The 18,879-nt window shown below is 39.5% G+C and overlaps 1 protein-coding gene across 3 annotated transcripts in view; it reads right to left on the reverse strand.

The window, feature by feature from the left end:
• Window positions 1-18,879, reverse strand: part of RGS7 (regulator of G protein signaling 7) — a 568,234-nt gene that overhangs the window by 312,773 nt on the left and 236,582 nt on the right. For all 3 annotated transcript variants that reach the window (XM_017953401.3, XM_017953404.2, XM_017953406.2), the window contains exon 3: window positions 4,813-4,909. In XM_017953401.3, coding sequence (XP_017808890.1) covers window positions 4,813-4,909 — 97 coding nt within the window. The remainder of the gene's footprint in view (window positions 1-4,812; window positions 4,910-18,879) is intronic.

The raw sequence follows: 18,879 nt of genomic DNA on the forward strand, positions 1-18,879 counted from the left end.
GAGTCCTAGGTATAATTAGAAGAAATACAGAGATGGGAAAAGTTTAAACTAGAAAAGGGAAGTCGAAGTTGAAAACATAGTGAAACAAAAGGTCGATGTTTTACTGTGGAAGATTGAAGGAGATGAAGAAACCAGAAGGAAGTTTGTGGAGATTGCAGGACTGTGCCTGTGGACTGGGGCAAGAGCTGCAAAGCTACCAGTAACCCAGCACTCTCTGCCTCATCTTCTCTGCTTCTCCTTCCTTACATGTTTCACTGTTCTCAACTGCAGACAGGCTTCCTTGGCTGCTCTCTGCACAGGGTCATTACCCAGCCTCTAGGTTTACATTGCCTCAGTGCCAGACACACATACACACACACACACTCACACACACACCACACACACACACACACACACACAGAGTCACACACACACTTCACCAAAGTTCTGGGAATCTCAACGGAATCCCAGGGAAGAGAGCTGTTAGCCAAGTTCTACAGTGTACGTACACCACTGATTTTACTCCCTGGCCCTGAGACACCAAGTCACATACGACCTGTGCGGCTGCCTGAGCTGTCTCTGCAGCTGAGAAGGCACTTCTGGAGAAAAAGGCAATGCTGTGATTGGATCCACTCAAGGACATTTCTCATCTCAGAGTTCAAGGAACTGGCATAGAGGAATTATCCAAAGATACTGTCCCATGGTCTTGGGACTATGGAAACCAGGAGGTTGAAATCAACAACTTTAAGACCAAACAAACAAACAAAAAACAAACAAACAAACAAATACAAAGAGAAAAGTCTTAGATGGTTCACTGGACAAAATGCATTTAGCAGGAAAAACAAAACACAAACCCTATTATTAGATAGATTATATTTGTCATAGCATTCTTTGACATGATTCTGGGTCTGGATTGCAGATGTTACAGGGGGAATTGGATTATAGCACCACTTGGTCAACACAGCTGTTTTCACTTGAGGTGGATATGGGCATGACTTGGCCACCACGACCGATGTTTTCCTTTGAAGCATGGGAGTTGTCTGGTGGAATTGAGTAGTGTTCATTCCGCCACAAAGCTGTTGACACCTATCAATCTTAGGGGCAACAGAGACTCTCAGTTTGGGAGTAAAGGAAGGAGAAAGAACTAGGTTATTCTTCCTAACCGCTTTTTCCTTCCCAAGTAAAACTTTTTTTAAAGCCATTAGATAGACTGGGGTGGCCTTGATTGAGGCCAGACTGCTGAGATGATTAGAGCCCTTCAAAGAGAAAGATCGGCACAAGCAAGGTGGCCACTGATCCCAGAGCCCTCAGGAAAACAAGGATGCTCCCCGGAGTTGCCCAGCTTCTCTGGGTGCATTTTAAGGCAGTACATCTTAAACTTCAGTGCTCAAATTGAGGTTCTCATTTAGTACATCTGGGGGTAGGTCCAGATACTACATTTTCTTTTAAAATTAACAAATAATAATTGTACACATTAATGGGATACATAGTGATGTTTTGATACAAATAATGTATGATAGCTGGGCTCATGCCTATAATCCCAGCACTTTGGGAGGCCAAGGCAGGAAGATCGCTGGAGACTAGGAGTTTGAGACTAGCCTGGGCAACATGGTGAGATCTTGTCTACTAAAAAAAAAATAAATAAATAAATTACACATCAGCCAGGCATGGTGGCATGTGTCTGTGGTCCCAGCTAACTTGGGGTGTTGAGGCAGGAGGATCGCTTGAGCTCAGGGGGGTGAGGCTGCCATGTCTGCACCACTGCACTCCAGCCTGGGAGACAGAGCAAGACTGTCTCAAAACACAAAACAAGAAACAAATCATGTATGGTGATAAATAATGAAAAGTGTTTGAGAAATGATAAACATTTATCCTTTTTGAGTAATTAACATATCCATTATCTTAAATATTTATCATTTCTTTCTGTCAGGACGGTTCAATGTCCTCCCAGCTATTTGAAGCTACACGATATATTATTGTTAACTATAGTCATTCTACGGTGGCATAGAACACTGGAACTATCTGGCTGTAATTTTGCATTCTTTAACACTTCTCTCCCTGTAAGTTTCCAAGTGATTCTGATACTAACGGTCCATGGAAGTAATGAGGCTTTAAGGAGCACAAATGGGTAACTTGAGAAAGTTAGATTTACAACATTTGAGATCCTTCCTTCCCTGTGGAACAGTCCATAGCAAGGATTGACTCCAGTCTGCAACGACTGCACTACCCTCCTTCCACATATGGCAGGCCTTCATCACGACTGGTTTCTGGTTCTACTAAGGGCAATAAAATCAGTGGATTCCTTGTTTCATTAGAAGCTCTGCAGCAGACCATGAAACATGCTCAGGGAGAGAAGGGAGAAGCTGAAAGAGCTGGGAAAGCCAGCCAGTCGGTTGCAACTAGGGCCACAAAAGAACAGAGGAATTAACAACCCCCAGAGATTATAAGAAATATCTGGGGAGGGATATTACTAGAAAAGACTGAAAAGTTCTAGTAAAGTGGATGGAGCTTGAGTACATTATAATTTGGGAATATGAATCTAAAGAAGCTGATAAGTGCTAGACATAATACTAGATATACCAACTAAATCCACGACAAAGCAGTGAATTGAACCTATGAGACACAGCGTGCCTGCAGAGTTTCCAGGGAACATAAAATGATTACTTAGACCTAATTACATTAACGTGAAAAATGTCATTGATATTCTCTTTATTTAATAGCTACCACTGTTATTTTACAGCAGTGAACATTAAAACAATTATCAGAGATTCCCAGGTTAATTCTCAATCTATATGTCCAATCTTATTTTTCAATTAAAATCTTAATGTTGTCAACCAAGAAATCTGCCAACAGCTTGCTGTTGAGATATTTGCTATCTGAAGAACTCGATCAAAAATTTGAGACTCCAATAGAGTAGACATCCCCAAATTGCAGCCAAGCTTAATCAGATGAGCAAAGCTTTTTTGTTTGGCCTATGTATTTTCATAATTGCTGAATGCCCCTAAGCAGGTCGCACACAGTTGAACTGACCACAGTTCCCAGTGCAGGATGGCAATGTAGCGCATTTATCTGCCTGAATTCTGAAGAAGAGAAGTTCATCCCTTTCATTAGCTCATCAATAAATATATGAATAACATTTTTACATGTGCGTTTAGATGTGGAGTTAACTCTCTGAATCCTTGACCAAATGGAGCTGAAGGTTTAGCTAGGGATATAAGACATATGCAGAATAACTCTAAGGCAGCGTGGAGCATGTAGAGATGCAAAAATCAAGGTCTTTGAGAGCACAGAGACAAAAGGTTCGGGACAGTTTTCACCCAAGAGCTCTCTGAACTGATTGCTGAAGAAGGGATGGAATTTAACAGTCAGAATGGCCTGTAAGTGGGACAGTGAGGAGAGGAGAAATGGAGTGAAGCCACAGATGTCAAAAGTACAAGGCATCATTAAGAAAGAGCAAGAAACTAGAACGAAGTGGGCGTGAGAGGGAGTAACAGGGAAAAAAGAGGACACATTTTGTTAGAGCAAAATGTCGTTCCACAGTAGCTCTCCTCAGCTCCAAGCTCCCTCTCTTCTCTCTGACAGCAACACGGCTCTCAAACCCCAACGCGGAGGCCTGCTTCCCTGTTATTCCTGTCCTGATCTCTGCCCTCTTTCCAGGCTTGACGGCCTCCTGATCATGAATCTTCTCTTGATCCTGGTCGTGAGGAAGCAGCCTGCAACCCTTGTACAGGAATCCCATGGAGCGCCCTTCCCACCCACACTCAGCATCAGCCGCCGTCGTCTCCCTCCTTGCTGCTGAGGCTTCGGGCTGTCTGATCTCACCTCTTCCCTAAGCTGTGGTAGGCCATGCCCCAGCACATCCCAGGCCCCAAAACTGGCACTTTGACTGCCTCCTGTGTGCTCTGAGTCAGAGCACAGATGCTTAGCTTATTACACTTCCTTTTGTCTTGGGTTTCTCTAGTCATTGCCAATCAAACCCGTGGAGGTTCCCCATTTTGGATAATGATTGTTTTATCTCTCAGTCTCCCCATTTTAAAATAAACCAACAACAACAACAACAAAAACGAAATCCATTGGGCTATGTCTTTTATTCTGCATGCCTAGTTATTCACTAAACCCTCATGCTCTTTCTTCTCTATTCCTTTAGCCCTTGGATATCAGGACCTGGGCACCCAAACTATTCCTGCAAGAGCCTTACCCTTGTCACAGTGCTGTTGCCCTTACTGAATGCCAGTTTATCCCGAGCACTTTCATCACAATATCCTCTGCCAAAAATTTTAAATGTCTCCGTATTTTCCCTTTTATCAGAATTAGATTCTTTTGGCTAGCTTTCACAGACCCTCATAACCTGACCCAAGGTCTCTACGGTTTGGTCACTGTCGAGTTGGGTGAACACAGCCGGTGGTGACAGTGGTCTTGAGTGAATACGGCTCTTCCTCATCTTTCAAACAGCTCACCACTGCTCTGTAGAAACCCTTTCCTGACTCCCCATCAGTCAGGAAAAAGAAATCATTGATTTTTTTCACCCTCCTAATTTCCATATACAACCTTCATAACATTGTTTTTTACATGTCTTTATTTATTTTAATATTGTTTTTTATTTCACATTCGTTCATTCTGTCTTTACAAACTAACCTAGAACAGGGTCATGATTTCTGGTGTTTTACTATCATTTCAAGTGTTTCACATGATAAACGCGCCACGGGCATTTTATAAGTAGTTATTGAATAATGGATTAGAGAGAGAGTTTCAACAGTGAACAGCCGGAATCAGTTTTTTAAAGTTATCTAAGAGGTACAGGAGAAAACAGAGCTGTGCTCCATGCAGACTTACCAGAGAAGACGCTAGGTATCTTGGAAAGAAAGCTTTTGACCGTACGAATAGGAATTCCATTTTTTTCGTCTTGCATACGTGCTATGACATCTTCCATCTAAACAACAATAATAACATAATTAAAACCTTTATGAAGTTGAACTTTTTTGAAAAGAAAATCAGCTCTCATAAAACTTTTGTATTCCAGTTTTGCCCAGCTAAGAACAATGCCGTATTCTTGCCTTTCTAGTCTTTGCCACATTAATAGTTTAAATTCTGTTAAAAACAGATGGAGGAAACAGCAAGAAAAACATACATTTTAGGGTCCATTAAGCTACCAATAGGAATTTTGTGCTTTGAATATTGCCTTTCTCCTGACTTCATGTACCCTGGTTATAAAGGTTAAGATGAAAGAGTGTTTATTTCACAAGTTTTTAGAAACCATTGTCATAGCACATTCATGCTTCATTAATGTTATCTCTACTGAAATCAGTGCAAAAGCAAGTAGAGCCTTAAAAGCATCTGCTTGAATTGCTTCTTCAAGCAAGAGAATTTCCGTGATTTTGTTTTACAATAAATTTCTAAAACCTGCCTAGAAATCCAGGACTGATTGCCAACTACTATTACATCTCTTGCCCAGGTACTTACTGAAGTATGTTATGAAACAAATACACACACATACACACTCTCACACACATACACTCATGCATGTGCACATACACTCCACACATGCACGTGTACACCCACATATATGCACACAAGTACACATACACATGCATGTATACACACACATATGCACGCACACACACATATATACACAATAAAATGAATGTAACACCACAGCCTTCTGCCCATTTACTAGATTCCCCTTTATCTTTGTTTCAATCTCGTTAGTACACTCTCTTTTACTTTTACAAATTGCTCATAATTCTAAAGGACTGTGTTTCACAAAGTCAATGTGGAATTTAGTTTTGAAGAACATGCATCCATTCAAATCATAGCCATAGACTTTCCTCACATGCTTCTAAACCTGGGAGATGCAGAGACACACAAACATACGCAAGTGGTAGCATGGGACTTAAAATCCATTCATCCATTTACTCATTCCACAACCACTTATCACTAACTCTAGACCGGATATTCGACTGGGCACTGTGGATATGAAAATGCATACAATACAGTTCCTACCCTCAAAAAATTCAGTCAACAGTGACAACCAAGGTGAAATTTGAGTAAAGTATGTAGTTTAGCTAATAGTGTTGTACCAATGTTAATTTCTTATTTTGATAATTATGCCATGGTTAATATAAGATGTTAACATTAAGGGAAGCTGAGTAAAGGGTGTATGAGAATTCTGTTATCTTTTCTTCTTTTCTGTAAGCCTAAAATTATTTCAACGTAAACAGTTAAAAAAACACAGTCTAAACTTTATATTAATGAATTATTAAATTTCCATCAACACAGCTTTAGAATGGTTTTCAACTAAGAAATCTAATGTGCTTGATATCAATGGATGTATTACTATGTTGTAATCACACTATCAACAGATGTATTACCATGACAAATAACTGGAGATGTGGAAAGAATGGGTTTTAATGAGACACAGGTTTGTATTTGACTCTTAGATCTTCTAATTATTATCTATGTTCTTTGAGTAGGTTAAATAACCTCTCTAAGACTCAGTTTTCTGATCCATAAAATGGTGATAATAATACTTGTAAAAATTTCTTCATAGCATTCTTCATGGGATTGCATTGGGCCTAGGGTGGGGTAAAGTATTTTAAGGGCAAACGACACAACATATATAAAGCCTGGTACATATATAGAACAACAAATATTAGACCAAATGTCTATGCACACCCATGATATCTGGGGATGCTTATTCTCCATCTTCATGTTTGTTTCCATGTGGAAGGAGCACCATTACCCTAATCCACTTGCCTGTCTCTGTCCCCTAATTTACTCCAGGGGAGCTGAGCTGACTTATCAGATAGAAGAGCTGGGAATGAGAAATTGTCCTGCAGGGCCCATTCTTTTTCTCTTGGCTAGAAGCCCACATCCAACTCTGCTGATGTAGAGATGCCTGCCCTAGTGGGTGAGCAAGTCTATTCAGGATTGTGTTTCAGGATTAATGGTGACTTGTGCAGAAACATTCTTCCATAATACCTTTATCAGCAATCAGGGTGATGCTGTGACCCCTATGTGCCTGTCTTTACGGTTATGGTTCTCAGTTGGCTCAGTATTCAAGTATAAAAAGAACATGAGGCTGGGTGCAGTGGCTCATGCCTGTAATCCCAGCACTTTGGGAGAACAAGGCGGGCAGATCACCTGTGGTCAAGAGTTTCAGACCAGCCAGCCAGCATGGTGCAACCCCGTCTCTACTAAAAATACAAAAATTAGCTGGGCGTGGTGGCAGGTGCCTGTAATCCCAGTTATTTGGGAGGCTGAGGCAGGAGAATTGCCTGAACCCCAGAGGCAGAGGTTTCAGTGAGCCAAGATCGTACCACTGCACTCCAGCCTGGGAGACAGAGTGAGACTTCGTCTCAAAAAAAAAAAAGAAAAAAGAAAAAAAAATGCTTTTATCAGGTCTGTAAAAGACCCCAACAATAACCAAATACCAAATACCTCACTTCTCATGTAATAAAGATCTCTAAGTTTAGAAACATGAAAATAGATACACTCTCATGACTTTTTATTTTGTTACTATTTACTCATGATTGACCTGTCACAATGTTCTGCAGAATAAGCTGCTTTGTCCTGCCTCATATCAGCCTCTAAATCCTTGCATTATCTGCTTAACGGTTTAAAGTAGGCTGGATTAGAGGGACATGGAAACCTCTCTGACTCCCACTTTCTTCTCAGCACCTAGAGATGTGGCAACAATCACCTCGGGTTGGCGCTGAATTAAGGTACGTAGCTATGAGTGGCAGTATTTTCTTTGTACAGTCTCATCCCCTCTCAGTTCATTGGATCTGAAAGGAGTGAGAATAGGAAGCTGGAAAGTAAAAGTGATTTCTGTGGTTGTATTTCAAAGTATTCCATTTTTCTGAGTCATAATTTCCACAAGAGAAAAAAATTTTAACTCTAAGTAAAAATAGGATTGGTGTTCTAGACTGAAAATGTGATCATGTACATGCACTCAGCTGTTTTTATCTTTATTCAGACATGGTTTATCCATGAACCTTGCCATGGCCTAGAATGAGGCAAAAACAAACAAAAGAAAACAAAACAACAACAACAAAAATGAAAAAAACAAAGACACATACAAAACAACAAAACCCTGCTTTCTAAAAACTAAAATCAATTAAGAAAGAAAAAGAAAATTCTAGCCCTCAAATGACTGAAGGGACCCACTCTTGGCTAAAGGGACCCCAGGCAAAGACTGGAAGCTAAGTTCATGGCCATGATGGGATGGGGGGTGGGACACACCTCGCTGTAGCCCTTCCTCACTAACTACCATTCAGCTTGCTTCCCTAAGGGCTAAACAGACCCTTTTGAAAGACTCCACATTGGTAATGTTGATTAATGATTTGTCTTCCCAGTACAGAACAAAGCTAAAATGAGATTAGTCATTCCTTCACTCCTCCCTGGGATGTCTGCTCCCTCCATTCCCTTTTTCTTCAAATGTTCACCTTATCTTATGTAAAATGTAAACTTACAGGGCACTAATGAAAGTCTCCCAGGTATGTAATCGTTCCTCTCACTGTTGCCTTCTCTTTTTTAAGGAAAATGTATAAATACTAAACCTCCTAAGAACCTCTTTGGGAAAAACAGCCACACAGGCATCCGTAACTTGTCCTCAAGCTGGCTCTCAATAAGCCTCAATGACTGAGATTTATGTCTCAATCACTCATTTTGGTTGTCACAGTGACCAAGGCCACATAAAAAAACACATCCATCTCATCTGTTGACGTTTCCTCAAGCATTCATTCAGAGTCTATTAATTTTTATATTAAGCATGACTTGAACATGCTTGATGGTCTGTTTTCTCACTATTAGGAACCGCAATTGGATGAGAAGAAAAATGCTAAAAAGCAAGCAAAAAAAAAATAGAGCAAGTTAGTTAGACAGTAAGAGGTATGAGGGATAGTAAAAAGCAACTCCAATAAATATGAAAATATTTGGGCAATTTAGTCTTAGACCAAAAGACTCAGGTACCTTAGGTATCCTATACATATATGTATGTGTGTTTGTATATATATACATACATGCACGTATATATATGCATGTGTATATATGTGTATATATGTGTATACACACACATATATGCACATGCATATATTCATTAAAATGCCATTGAGTTGTGTGTTTTCACTTTCATAAGCCTGTTTCTGAGGGTGAGGAAACTGGGCATTGGAGAAGAGAACACGAGATGATGGAAATGGACAGGAGAGCTGGGGTGCCTTGGGTCACCGAGGATTTTTCTGAAGGCTATTTTCTTTACTCTTAAGAAGTTCGAGGCAGGTGATCTGTAAGATTTCTCCTAGCTACAAAACGACTGAAGTCTGGAAATAATCATCAGCATTCAGAGGGAGGTAAGTTTCCACATTAGGTCAAAGAGCCAATTCTCTGTTGGAGACAAATAGATGAAGCTATTAAATTAAACAAGGCCAGGCCAGGCTTGGTGGCTTACGCCAGGAATCTCAGCACTTTGGGAAACCAACGCAGGATGACTTGAGCTCAGGAGTTTGAGACCAGCTTGGGCAACATGGCAAAACTCCAAACTCCATCTCTACAAAAAACAAACAAACAAACAAACAAAAATTAACTGGGTGTGGTGGCAAGCACCTGTGATCCCAGCTACTCAGGAGGCTGAAGTGAGAGGATCTCTTGAGTCTGGGAGGTCAAGGCTGCAGTGAGCTGTGGTCCTGCCACTGCACTCCAGCCTGGGCTACAGAATGAGACTCTGTCTCAAAAATAAATAAAATAAAATAATAAATCAAACAAGACCTTATACAAATGTATTTGCTTCCAATTGTCAGCACATTTTAGTTTCAGTGCAAATTGTAGTTATTAAAAGCATGCACTTAGGCCAGTTAGACCTGAGTTTGAATCCTGACTACACTCTTAAAAGCTATCTAAACAGATGAGTTAACTTAACACTCAAAGATTCGGTTATCTCATCGGTAAAATGGAGATAATCATAAATTGTATACATCTTATCAACGGTGAGAATTAGTGAAACAATGCTAATTAAATGTTTACTATAATGCCACCACCAACACCGTCATCACATCATCTTCAACATAACTTTCTTCCTTCGTCATTGTACTAGGAAGATACAGACCCTTTTTCTTTTATAATTCAGCTGGCAAAGATGCTGTAGTTAAGTGCAAATATTTATTAGATGCAATAAATTGTCAAGCAATAAGTAGTCAGATATGCCTATACACAAGTTCTGTCTTTGATTTCTTGTAGAAAACTGAGTTCATGTTGGCCTCTGCAAGACAGGAGATTCGATTTGAAGAAATGTCAGGGGAAATACTTGTGCATATAAGCAAAGGCTATGTAAGCCATGAAAAAATCATATTTAGAAGGGGAAATGAGATTGCATTCACTTTCAAAATGTCTTTGTTCTCATCTTTTCTTGACAAATTTGCCTCTTGAAGTTATTTAGAAGATTAAAAATTGAATTAAATTGAGTGCTCTTTGCAAGACTTAATTTTTTAATGCAAACTGATTCACTATGTGTGATAAAAGTAAAAGTTAAACAACTATATTTTGCAAAGTAATTTTGAGAATATGTACTGCTGAATTCATTCAAAACTTTTTTATGCTTGTATTTCAGAACCCTCCATATTTCATTAACTAGTAAAACTATCTGTTTTCCCCTAGATGTGAACTTCTGGAGGAAAAAATTCTTACCTTACTCATCTTTGCATTGTTAATATATAAAGTGCCTGGTCCATAATGGAGGCTCACTTTAAAAAAAGGAGAGGGGATTGGTGTATTTTTGTTTAAGCCATATGTTTGCTTTTTCTGAGAGCCTCAAAACAAAAGTGGAAGTTAATTTGAAATTTAGTCTTGAGATGTTTGATATGTTTTTCTTTGTATGTAACTTTTGTGAAAAAATATATTATCAGCATCAGAAATAGTGACACAGAATAGCTCAACATGGTAGTGCAGGTTAAAACACTCTTATCCCTCTTATTCTTTCTGCTCTATCTAATGCAGAGATTCTTCGGCTTACTTGTTAGAGGAATTTCTTCCTTTAATGCAAGAGAGTAAATCAGTGGCTGTTTATGAGGCTGTCTTCTTGCTTGTAGATGTGACACTCAAGTTCATTGCCATGTGTAAGCCCTCAAGATGAAAGGCGCTATTGAACTTCAGCACCCTGCTCTTTTCCCAGGAATTCATAATTAGCATTTCCTTTGGAATAGTTTAGATGTCACTTCAAGCTTGTGATGTATTTCAAACAAGGCTCAGGTTAAACAGTCCCCGCCTGAACACTTGGTGGAATGAAAGAAGGAGCATATTACGCAGGTACATCTTCTTTGAAGAGAGTTACTAATTATTCAAGAGGGCTGCCAGACAGGGCTCCCACATATTGATGAAAACAAAATCACTGCCTTGAAACCTTTCCAGTTCTCTAATGTTCTAAACAATTATGGGAGTTTAATTAAATTAACTTGTAGCTATATTTGCTGGAACTTTACCACAATATCATTACTATTGATTTCATTAAGCCAATAGCTTTACAGAGACACCTTGACTGTAGGCAAAACATTTGTGTGAAGTAAAGCTAAAACATTTTGTACTCTGTAATTCTGAAAAAGAAATGAATCAATCAAAATTTCAAAAGAAGTTTTCCAACTCTGCATTACAACCACCATCAAGCACAGGCATTTGGAGATATAAATGGGAGACTAAATGGGCAGATTGAATGGCTTTTTTCTATGTGCACATACTTTCAAATTATGGCATGTACTGTCATTTTAAGTGCTAGCTATGAAAATGGGAGAAATGATCACTAAAGTGCTTGTTGGATTTCTTGGGCAATTAGGTGGTGGCAGGTTTTCATAATTTAAATCCGCCTGTAATTCTTTTTACTTCAGAAAGCCTTACGAATGCAGAAAATCATTTACGCTTCTGAATTCATCAGTGAAAACAGAGACAGTAGAGTCAGTCTCTAATGAAAGTTAAATAAGAATAATGAGATTAAAATTTGCAACACAAACTGTTTTCTTCTGTAATAATTCAATTAAAGCTGCTTCCAATTGATACAATTTTCCCCACGTTACAGTTGATTGCAGTCAGTATCTTAACCCAGAATTAATTACTCTTTTCATATAAAAAAAACCCCTGCCGTTTTCATGAATAATTGACTAAAAATAGAAACTAGGAAAATCTTATTGCATGTAAATCTGTCCTAGTTTATCTTAAATATAGATTTATTTATTTAAAAAACAATAACTCAGCGAGGCACGGTGGCTCATGCCTGTAATCCCAGCACTTTGGGAAGCTGAGGCAAACGGATCGCCTGAGGTCAGGAGTTTGAGACCAGCCTGGCCAACATGGCGAAATTCCGTCTCTACTAAAAATACAAAAAAATTAGTCAGGTATGGTGGTGGGTGCCCGTAGTCCCAGCTAATCAAGAGGCTGAGGCAGGAGAATCCCTTGAACCCAGGAACCCAGGAGGCAGAGGTTGCAGTGAGCCAAGATCGCGCAACTGCACTCCAGCCTGGGTGACAGAGCAAGACTCTGCCTCCAAAAAAAAAAAAAAAAAAAAACACCACACACACACACACAAAATGACATAACTCATTTGAAAGCTTAGAAGCTTAGAAATTTTATCCTTTTGTGATTTTGCAGAAATAAAGTAGAGGTATTTTTTTTCCAATTTATAGATGTTTCTGCTTTTTTTTTTTTTTTAAATAAAGCATTTCTCTCATTCATCTCAAGGAATATAACCTCTACTGAAAATAAACAAACAGATAAATAAATAACTATGCTCATTGTATTTGTTGAGATTACTTGGGTTGACAGAATCCCAAATTAAATTGTCATGAACAAAGAAATGTGTGGTAAGTACTGTGGGATGCTTTCTGGAACTCGAAGAGGGTCACGTGAGTGGGTCTCACAGGCAGCCCCCCTTTAGGGCATGCTTACTGCCCCTCCGCTCTGCTCCTTGTGGTGATCCCACTATTTCTTCTCGGCCCAGAGTCCTCTCTTAGTTCTTCAATGCACAGAACAGCAAAAATGGCTGCCCTTACTGCTTGGCTTTATAGTTTGTAAAATTAAATAATTCAAACTTAAAGCTGTTGGAACTTTAAATTACGTGAGCTTTGAGAAAAATGTGACTATATGGCCTGAGTCACATAGCATGCAGCTGCAACTCCTGCTTCTCTGATTACAGATTACAGTATGTTACTCTTGCACTGTAGACGATTAGGAAAGGCTGAAAGATGCCATAAATAAGAGTCCATTACACCTCCTTTCAAAATGTCGAATCTGTCTTCCTTGGAATGTAGTAAACTATAATCAATCAAACTCCTGTAACATAATCTAAGAATTGGTCTTGCATGAAAAATGTTGCAACTCTGTTACATTTCTGTCTCTACCCATATAAGTGAAACCTCACCTCCACACTTGGATGCACTAACCCCATTCTTTTGGAGTCTGTGTCACCCAGGTGGTGACAGCCTCAAACTTTGTGCTCAAATAAATTCTAGACTTAATCATATTTTCTGAATCTCATTATTTAATGCTGACAAGTTTATATGAGCCCAAGGAGAAATTCCTTCTCTAATTTCCATACCTGAATTTGGGGGCAAAAACTTGGATTTATAACACTGGAGGTGGAGTTGGAAGGGGTGCTGGGTGGAGAAACCAAAGGCATTCGTTACTACCTTATTCAATATGAAAACCTGTCGAACAATACATGGATAGAGTTATATAGCAGAAAAAAGTGTAAGAAAAGCAGCCTCAAAAAAATAAGAGTGGGTGGTTGCTGAATAATGAGAAAGAGCCCAAGGGCCGGGCGTGGTGGCTCACGCCTGTAATCGCAGTACTTTGGGAGGCTGAGGTGGGTGGATCACATGTCAGGAGTTCGAGACCAGTTTGGCTAACATGGTGAAACCCGTCTCTACTAAAAATACAAAAATTAGCTGGGCGTAGTGGCGTACACCTGTAATCCCAGCTACTCGGGAGGCTGAGGCAGAAGAATCACTTGAACCCGGGAGGCAGAGGTTGCAGTGAGCTGAGAACATGCCACTGCACTCCAGCTGGGTCAACACAGCGAGACTCCATCTCAAAAAATAAAAATAAAAATAAAAAAGAGCCAAAGAAAGACAAAAATTGATGCAGAAAAGAACATTGGACAGACAAGCCAAACAAGTGAATGAGATTTCACAGCTATGAAAGACAGAAAGAAGGAAGTATCATGACCAAATAAGTCACCTGGTTAATTACACCGTACTCTTTGGCCATGGTAAGTGTTTGCCCTAAGGTAGAAAATGCCAACAGTGCTAAATGTATGTGACAGAGTAACTTAGGTTTCCAGATTTCTCTTTTGTTCCTAGGAGGTATCACTTCTTTAACTCTCAAAAGGGGCCTCATGGCTAATTTTTATTGCAGTCAAAGTTCAAATAGGAGAGTTGTCAATGTCCCCTGAATGATTTGGAAAGGCTTCCTGGGAAAAGTAAGATTAAGCTGATCCTCGAGGGTAGGCAGGATAGAGAGTTATAAAGGAAAGGAAGAGGCAGAGCACATGAATACTTTAAACAATTGCTTCATCTTCGGCGTCAAGATGGGAATGAGTAAGTCTCTTGCACAGAATAATGAATTCTGTCAGAATCCTCCTTTCTGCCTCTCCAACTTGACAATTTTAACCTCTCTGGAAGGTGTCTCTGTAGTCATTCTCAAACACAATTCCACCTTTGCTATCAACTTAGTTCACATACTGCCTGCTTGAAATTCTCTCTTAAATGAACTCCTTACCTCCTGATCCCATTTGAGCTCACATCAGTTCGCTCAAGTAGCAAACCCTAGAATAAACTTGGGAACAAGCCTAAATATTTCATCTCTTGTTTAAAACTTTCATTGGCCTGACAACCCCACGAATTTTCTGTAAGCAAAATGACCAGTCAAATTTGTCCACGATATGACGCCCAACTGTCATTCTAGCCTTATAACTTGCTCCCCACATGCTCAACAATTGCTCCTGCCTGCCTCACCTTCTCACATACTCTTCCTCGCACCAGCTTCGCCCTTCCCTTTTCCATCTGTGCCTGTGGAAATTCAGTTATACTTCTAGGATCATTCCAAAGTGTAATTTCCTACTGACATCTGTCTTTACCTCTCCCCTTACCTCTCTCATCCCAACTGAATATGATCATAGTCCCTGTAAACTACTTGAGATCTTTATTGTTAGTTTACATTTTTTTACCCCACCTTACTTTATATGACTTAATATAAGTTATTTCTTAACAGAAATATCATTCCCTTTAGATTATAAAGGCTCTGGTAATTTGCATTAGTTTTGCTATCTGTGGCATGGTCCATGAGGAATTATCACCCTCCATTTTTTACTCTACATACTTCTTTGCTGTGTTTGTATGTTGTTGTTTTCCTTTTCACCAACAGGATGTATTACTTTTATATTTAATATTATTTTCTATTTGAAATAATTAAGAATTCCGTCCAGGTGCGGTGGCTCACGCCTGTAATCCCAGCACATTGGGAGGCTGAGGCAGGTGGATCGCCTGAGGTCGGGAGTTTGAGACCAACCTGACGAACATGGTGAAATCCTCTCTGTATTAAAAATACAAAAATTAGCTGGGCTTAGTGTTGAGTGCCTGTTATCCCAGCCACTCAGGAGGCTGAGGCAGGAGAATCGCCTGAACCCGGGAGGCAGAGGTTGCACTGAGCTAAGATCATGCCACCGCACTCCAGTCTGGGCAACAACAGCTAAACTCCATCTCAAAAAAATAATAATACTAATTAAGAATTCCCACTTTAATAGTATTAAAAACTTAAACGTTAAGTTCTTTATTCAAATGTCTGTTGTAACACATTTGGGGGTTAAATATCTCTAACTGCTCTTTATAATATACTCTCTGTAAACATTCTGTATAATTGCTATTGACTTTCAAGAGCTAAACTAGTCTACCCCAAAATTATCTCTTTTTTACAGTCTTTTAAATTCAGAGTTAATGAATGAAATTGTTTACATTCCTTTTTTTTCTTAGTCACATCTCCAATAACCCTAGAAGTCTGAATCAATAGTCTTATCATTCGATGGAGAGACCACAGTTCCTGATAAATGAAAGGCTTCTCTTGGGACTTTTTTTTATTGATGCAGGTGCTTGATTTCAGACAAGCCCTTCTATTCTAGCTTCTGGAATCGATTTGAAATTCAGCAACCTCTATGTGTAACAAAAATGGACCAATCATTCCTCTAAAAAATAAATGAACAAGGAATATTTAGCAAACAAAATAGCTAAAGACAGTCATTGATTTGAATGAAAGAAAAAGGCAGAGAATGCAGAAGATGCCTGGGATTCAGCTCATCTCTGAGATTCTGGCAGGAAGGACATGAAAAAAGTCAAAGGGCTCTTGGCTGAGCTTGCCATTTTATTTTATTATTTCACTTTTTAAATTTTGTTTTATTATTGAGACAGGGTCCCACTCACTTTTTTTTTTTTTAAAGATGGAGTTTTGCTCTGTTTTCCAGGCTGGAGTACAATCGTGCGATCTTGGTTTACTGCAGCCTCCACCTCCCAGGTTCAAGTGATTCTCCTGTCTCAGCCTCTCGAATAGCTGGGATTACAAGTGCCCGCCATCATGCCCAGCTAATTTTTGTATTTTTAGTAGAGACGGGGTTTCACCATGTTATCCAGGCTGGTCTCAAACTCCCGACCTCAAGTGATCCACCTGCCTCAGCCTCCCAAAGCTCTGGGGTTACAGGAGTGAGCCACCGCACTTGGCTGAGCTTGCCATTTTAAAACATTCTTACTAAAAGAAAGGGATCTCACAATACCTCCATGGAGTACAAAAGACTTAAAATAGCTTTGGAACGTAAGAATTACGCTAATGTCTCAATTATTTGATTTAAATCCCAGGTTCTCTTTGTAGCCTTTTATGTCTTTGTTGTGTATAAATTCATACAAATATTTTGGAAGCCGTTGAAGTTTCCCAGCTCCTTGGGTAATAAATTCTGTATGTAAATTGTCTGCTAGTTGAATCCATACCTAGTTCCTATTATTTAACTCATGCCTCATTCAAGCTCAAAAGAAGCCCCACCATCTTACAGTATGAGAATTTAGTGACTAACACCTTGTTTATCCTATTCATGGTATTCATACAACCATAAATGTTGATCCGCACTGTCCCATCCTGCTTTTCATGAGCAGTAGACCCAGTCATTCTCATATTTCTGTATAGAGCACAGTCTGCCCCACTTGATATTTGTAAGGGAAACCTGGCCGAGGCCAGGTACCATGGTTCCCGCTGTAATCTCAGTGCTTTTGAAAGCTGAGGCAGAAGGATTGCTTGAGGCCAGGAGACCAGCCTGGACAACATAACAAGACCCCCATTCTCTACAAGAAAAAAAAAAGAAAAGACAAGTGTAAAAACAACCCAGTCTATTGATGGCCACTGGGCATCACGGACCTGTTTCCAGATACCTGTGTTACAGATATTCTCCCTTCAACACCTTCACACAACTCCAGGACTGATGGTGGGAAGAACAGCCTTATGAATGCTTGTTTCCATCCTACTCCTACACTGCAAACCAGGGAGTAAGACTGAACATGCACTATGGACTAAAAGCATCTCCGTTAGTCCCATACACTGATTGAAAACAATAAACGTACCCATTGCTGAAAATACGGCTCTGTCATCACGTGTTCGGTGATGCAGAGCCTAGAATATTTCAGAGTATTATGTAGGTGATTCTTCTCTCAATTCTTCCAAGCCTGGTACAGGACTAGTGGCATTCCAAATGCACAGGAGAGAAGTTCATTTATTACACACAATGGATGCCTCAGGTCATTCGAGCTTAATATTCTCATGAAACCTGGGCAGGACCTGTCAGAGTATGAAATGCTCTTTTCAAAGCCACAAGAGACAGCAGTACTCTGCTTCCGCTGAGATGAAACATGAGGACTTTGGATTAAGTGTAGGCAGAAGGGCTAAAAATATATATTTTTAATAATGTGATATCAAGAAATGTTACTTACGTAATTTATTTTTATGGTAACGTACTTATAAAATGCAGCCCAGAGAGATCTCTGGGATGGTTTTAGTAGAATTCTTGCGGGAGTAATTAAAGGGATGACTTCACAGCCATCACCACCTTATATATGATAGTGCTTTGCCTGGGTCCATCCAGCTGGCTTAGTCCATGAAACAATACCACGTTTCTATCATTTTCAAAATGAAATTAAAAACGGATTATAACCTGAAGGTAGGGCAAAAGCACTTTAAAAGGACAAAAGCATTCTCATGCCAATGAAGAAGATTTATTTCAGGTGTACATACTAAAAATAAATATAAGTATGATGATTTATCTGTCTCAGGTGTTTCATGGTTTTCAAAGTTTTAAAGTGGTTTCTGCAGCTGCTGAATCTGACCTTTTTCTCTGTATAACACTCTTGGTTTACTTATTTTGTACAATGATTTTGAAATTTCCAGTTCCTAGAATTCTTTTGAGATCAATGAGTAAACTGCAGAAGGACAAAAGGAAAAGATTTCTACTTTAATTGTACCCTTGCTAGTGTTGCCGATTCAACGCACTACAATGTTAAGATGGATTTTATTTTTCAGAAGTATCTGAACAGTGATATTGATCTTTCTAACCCACAGAACGGTTAGTTTTAAAGCAGGGAAAATTCAATGTGACTTTTCTGACTTGCCCTTTATATGGGGATTTGGAAGAAACACCTCCCTCTTGCTGGTCCATCTATGAAAGAAGTTTCTGCACAGGACCTAGTTTCAACTATTCATTCATTCCACACGGCTCTCAGGAGAGAAATTAGGGTGAATGGTGGACTACTTCATACAAAATCCCAAGGCAAAGTAAGTCCAAGCCTCGGCACACAAACATATAACTTCCAGTCCAATAACTGGTTCTTTTATATCCACCAC

Source organism: Papio anubis, chromosome 1 (assembly GCF_008728515.1).
Source record: "Papio anubis isolate 15944 chromosome 1, Panubis1.0, whole genome shotgun sequence".
NCBI lineage: Eukaryota > Metazoa > Chordata > Mammalia > Primates > Cercopithecidae > Papio > Papio anubis.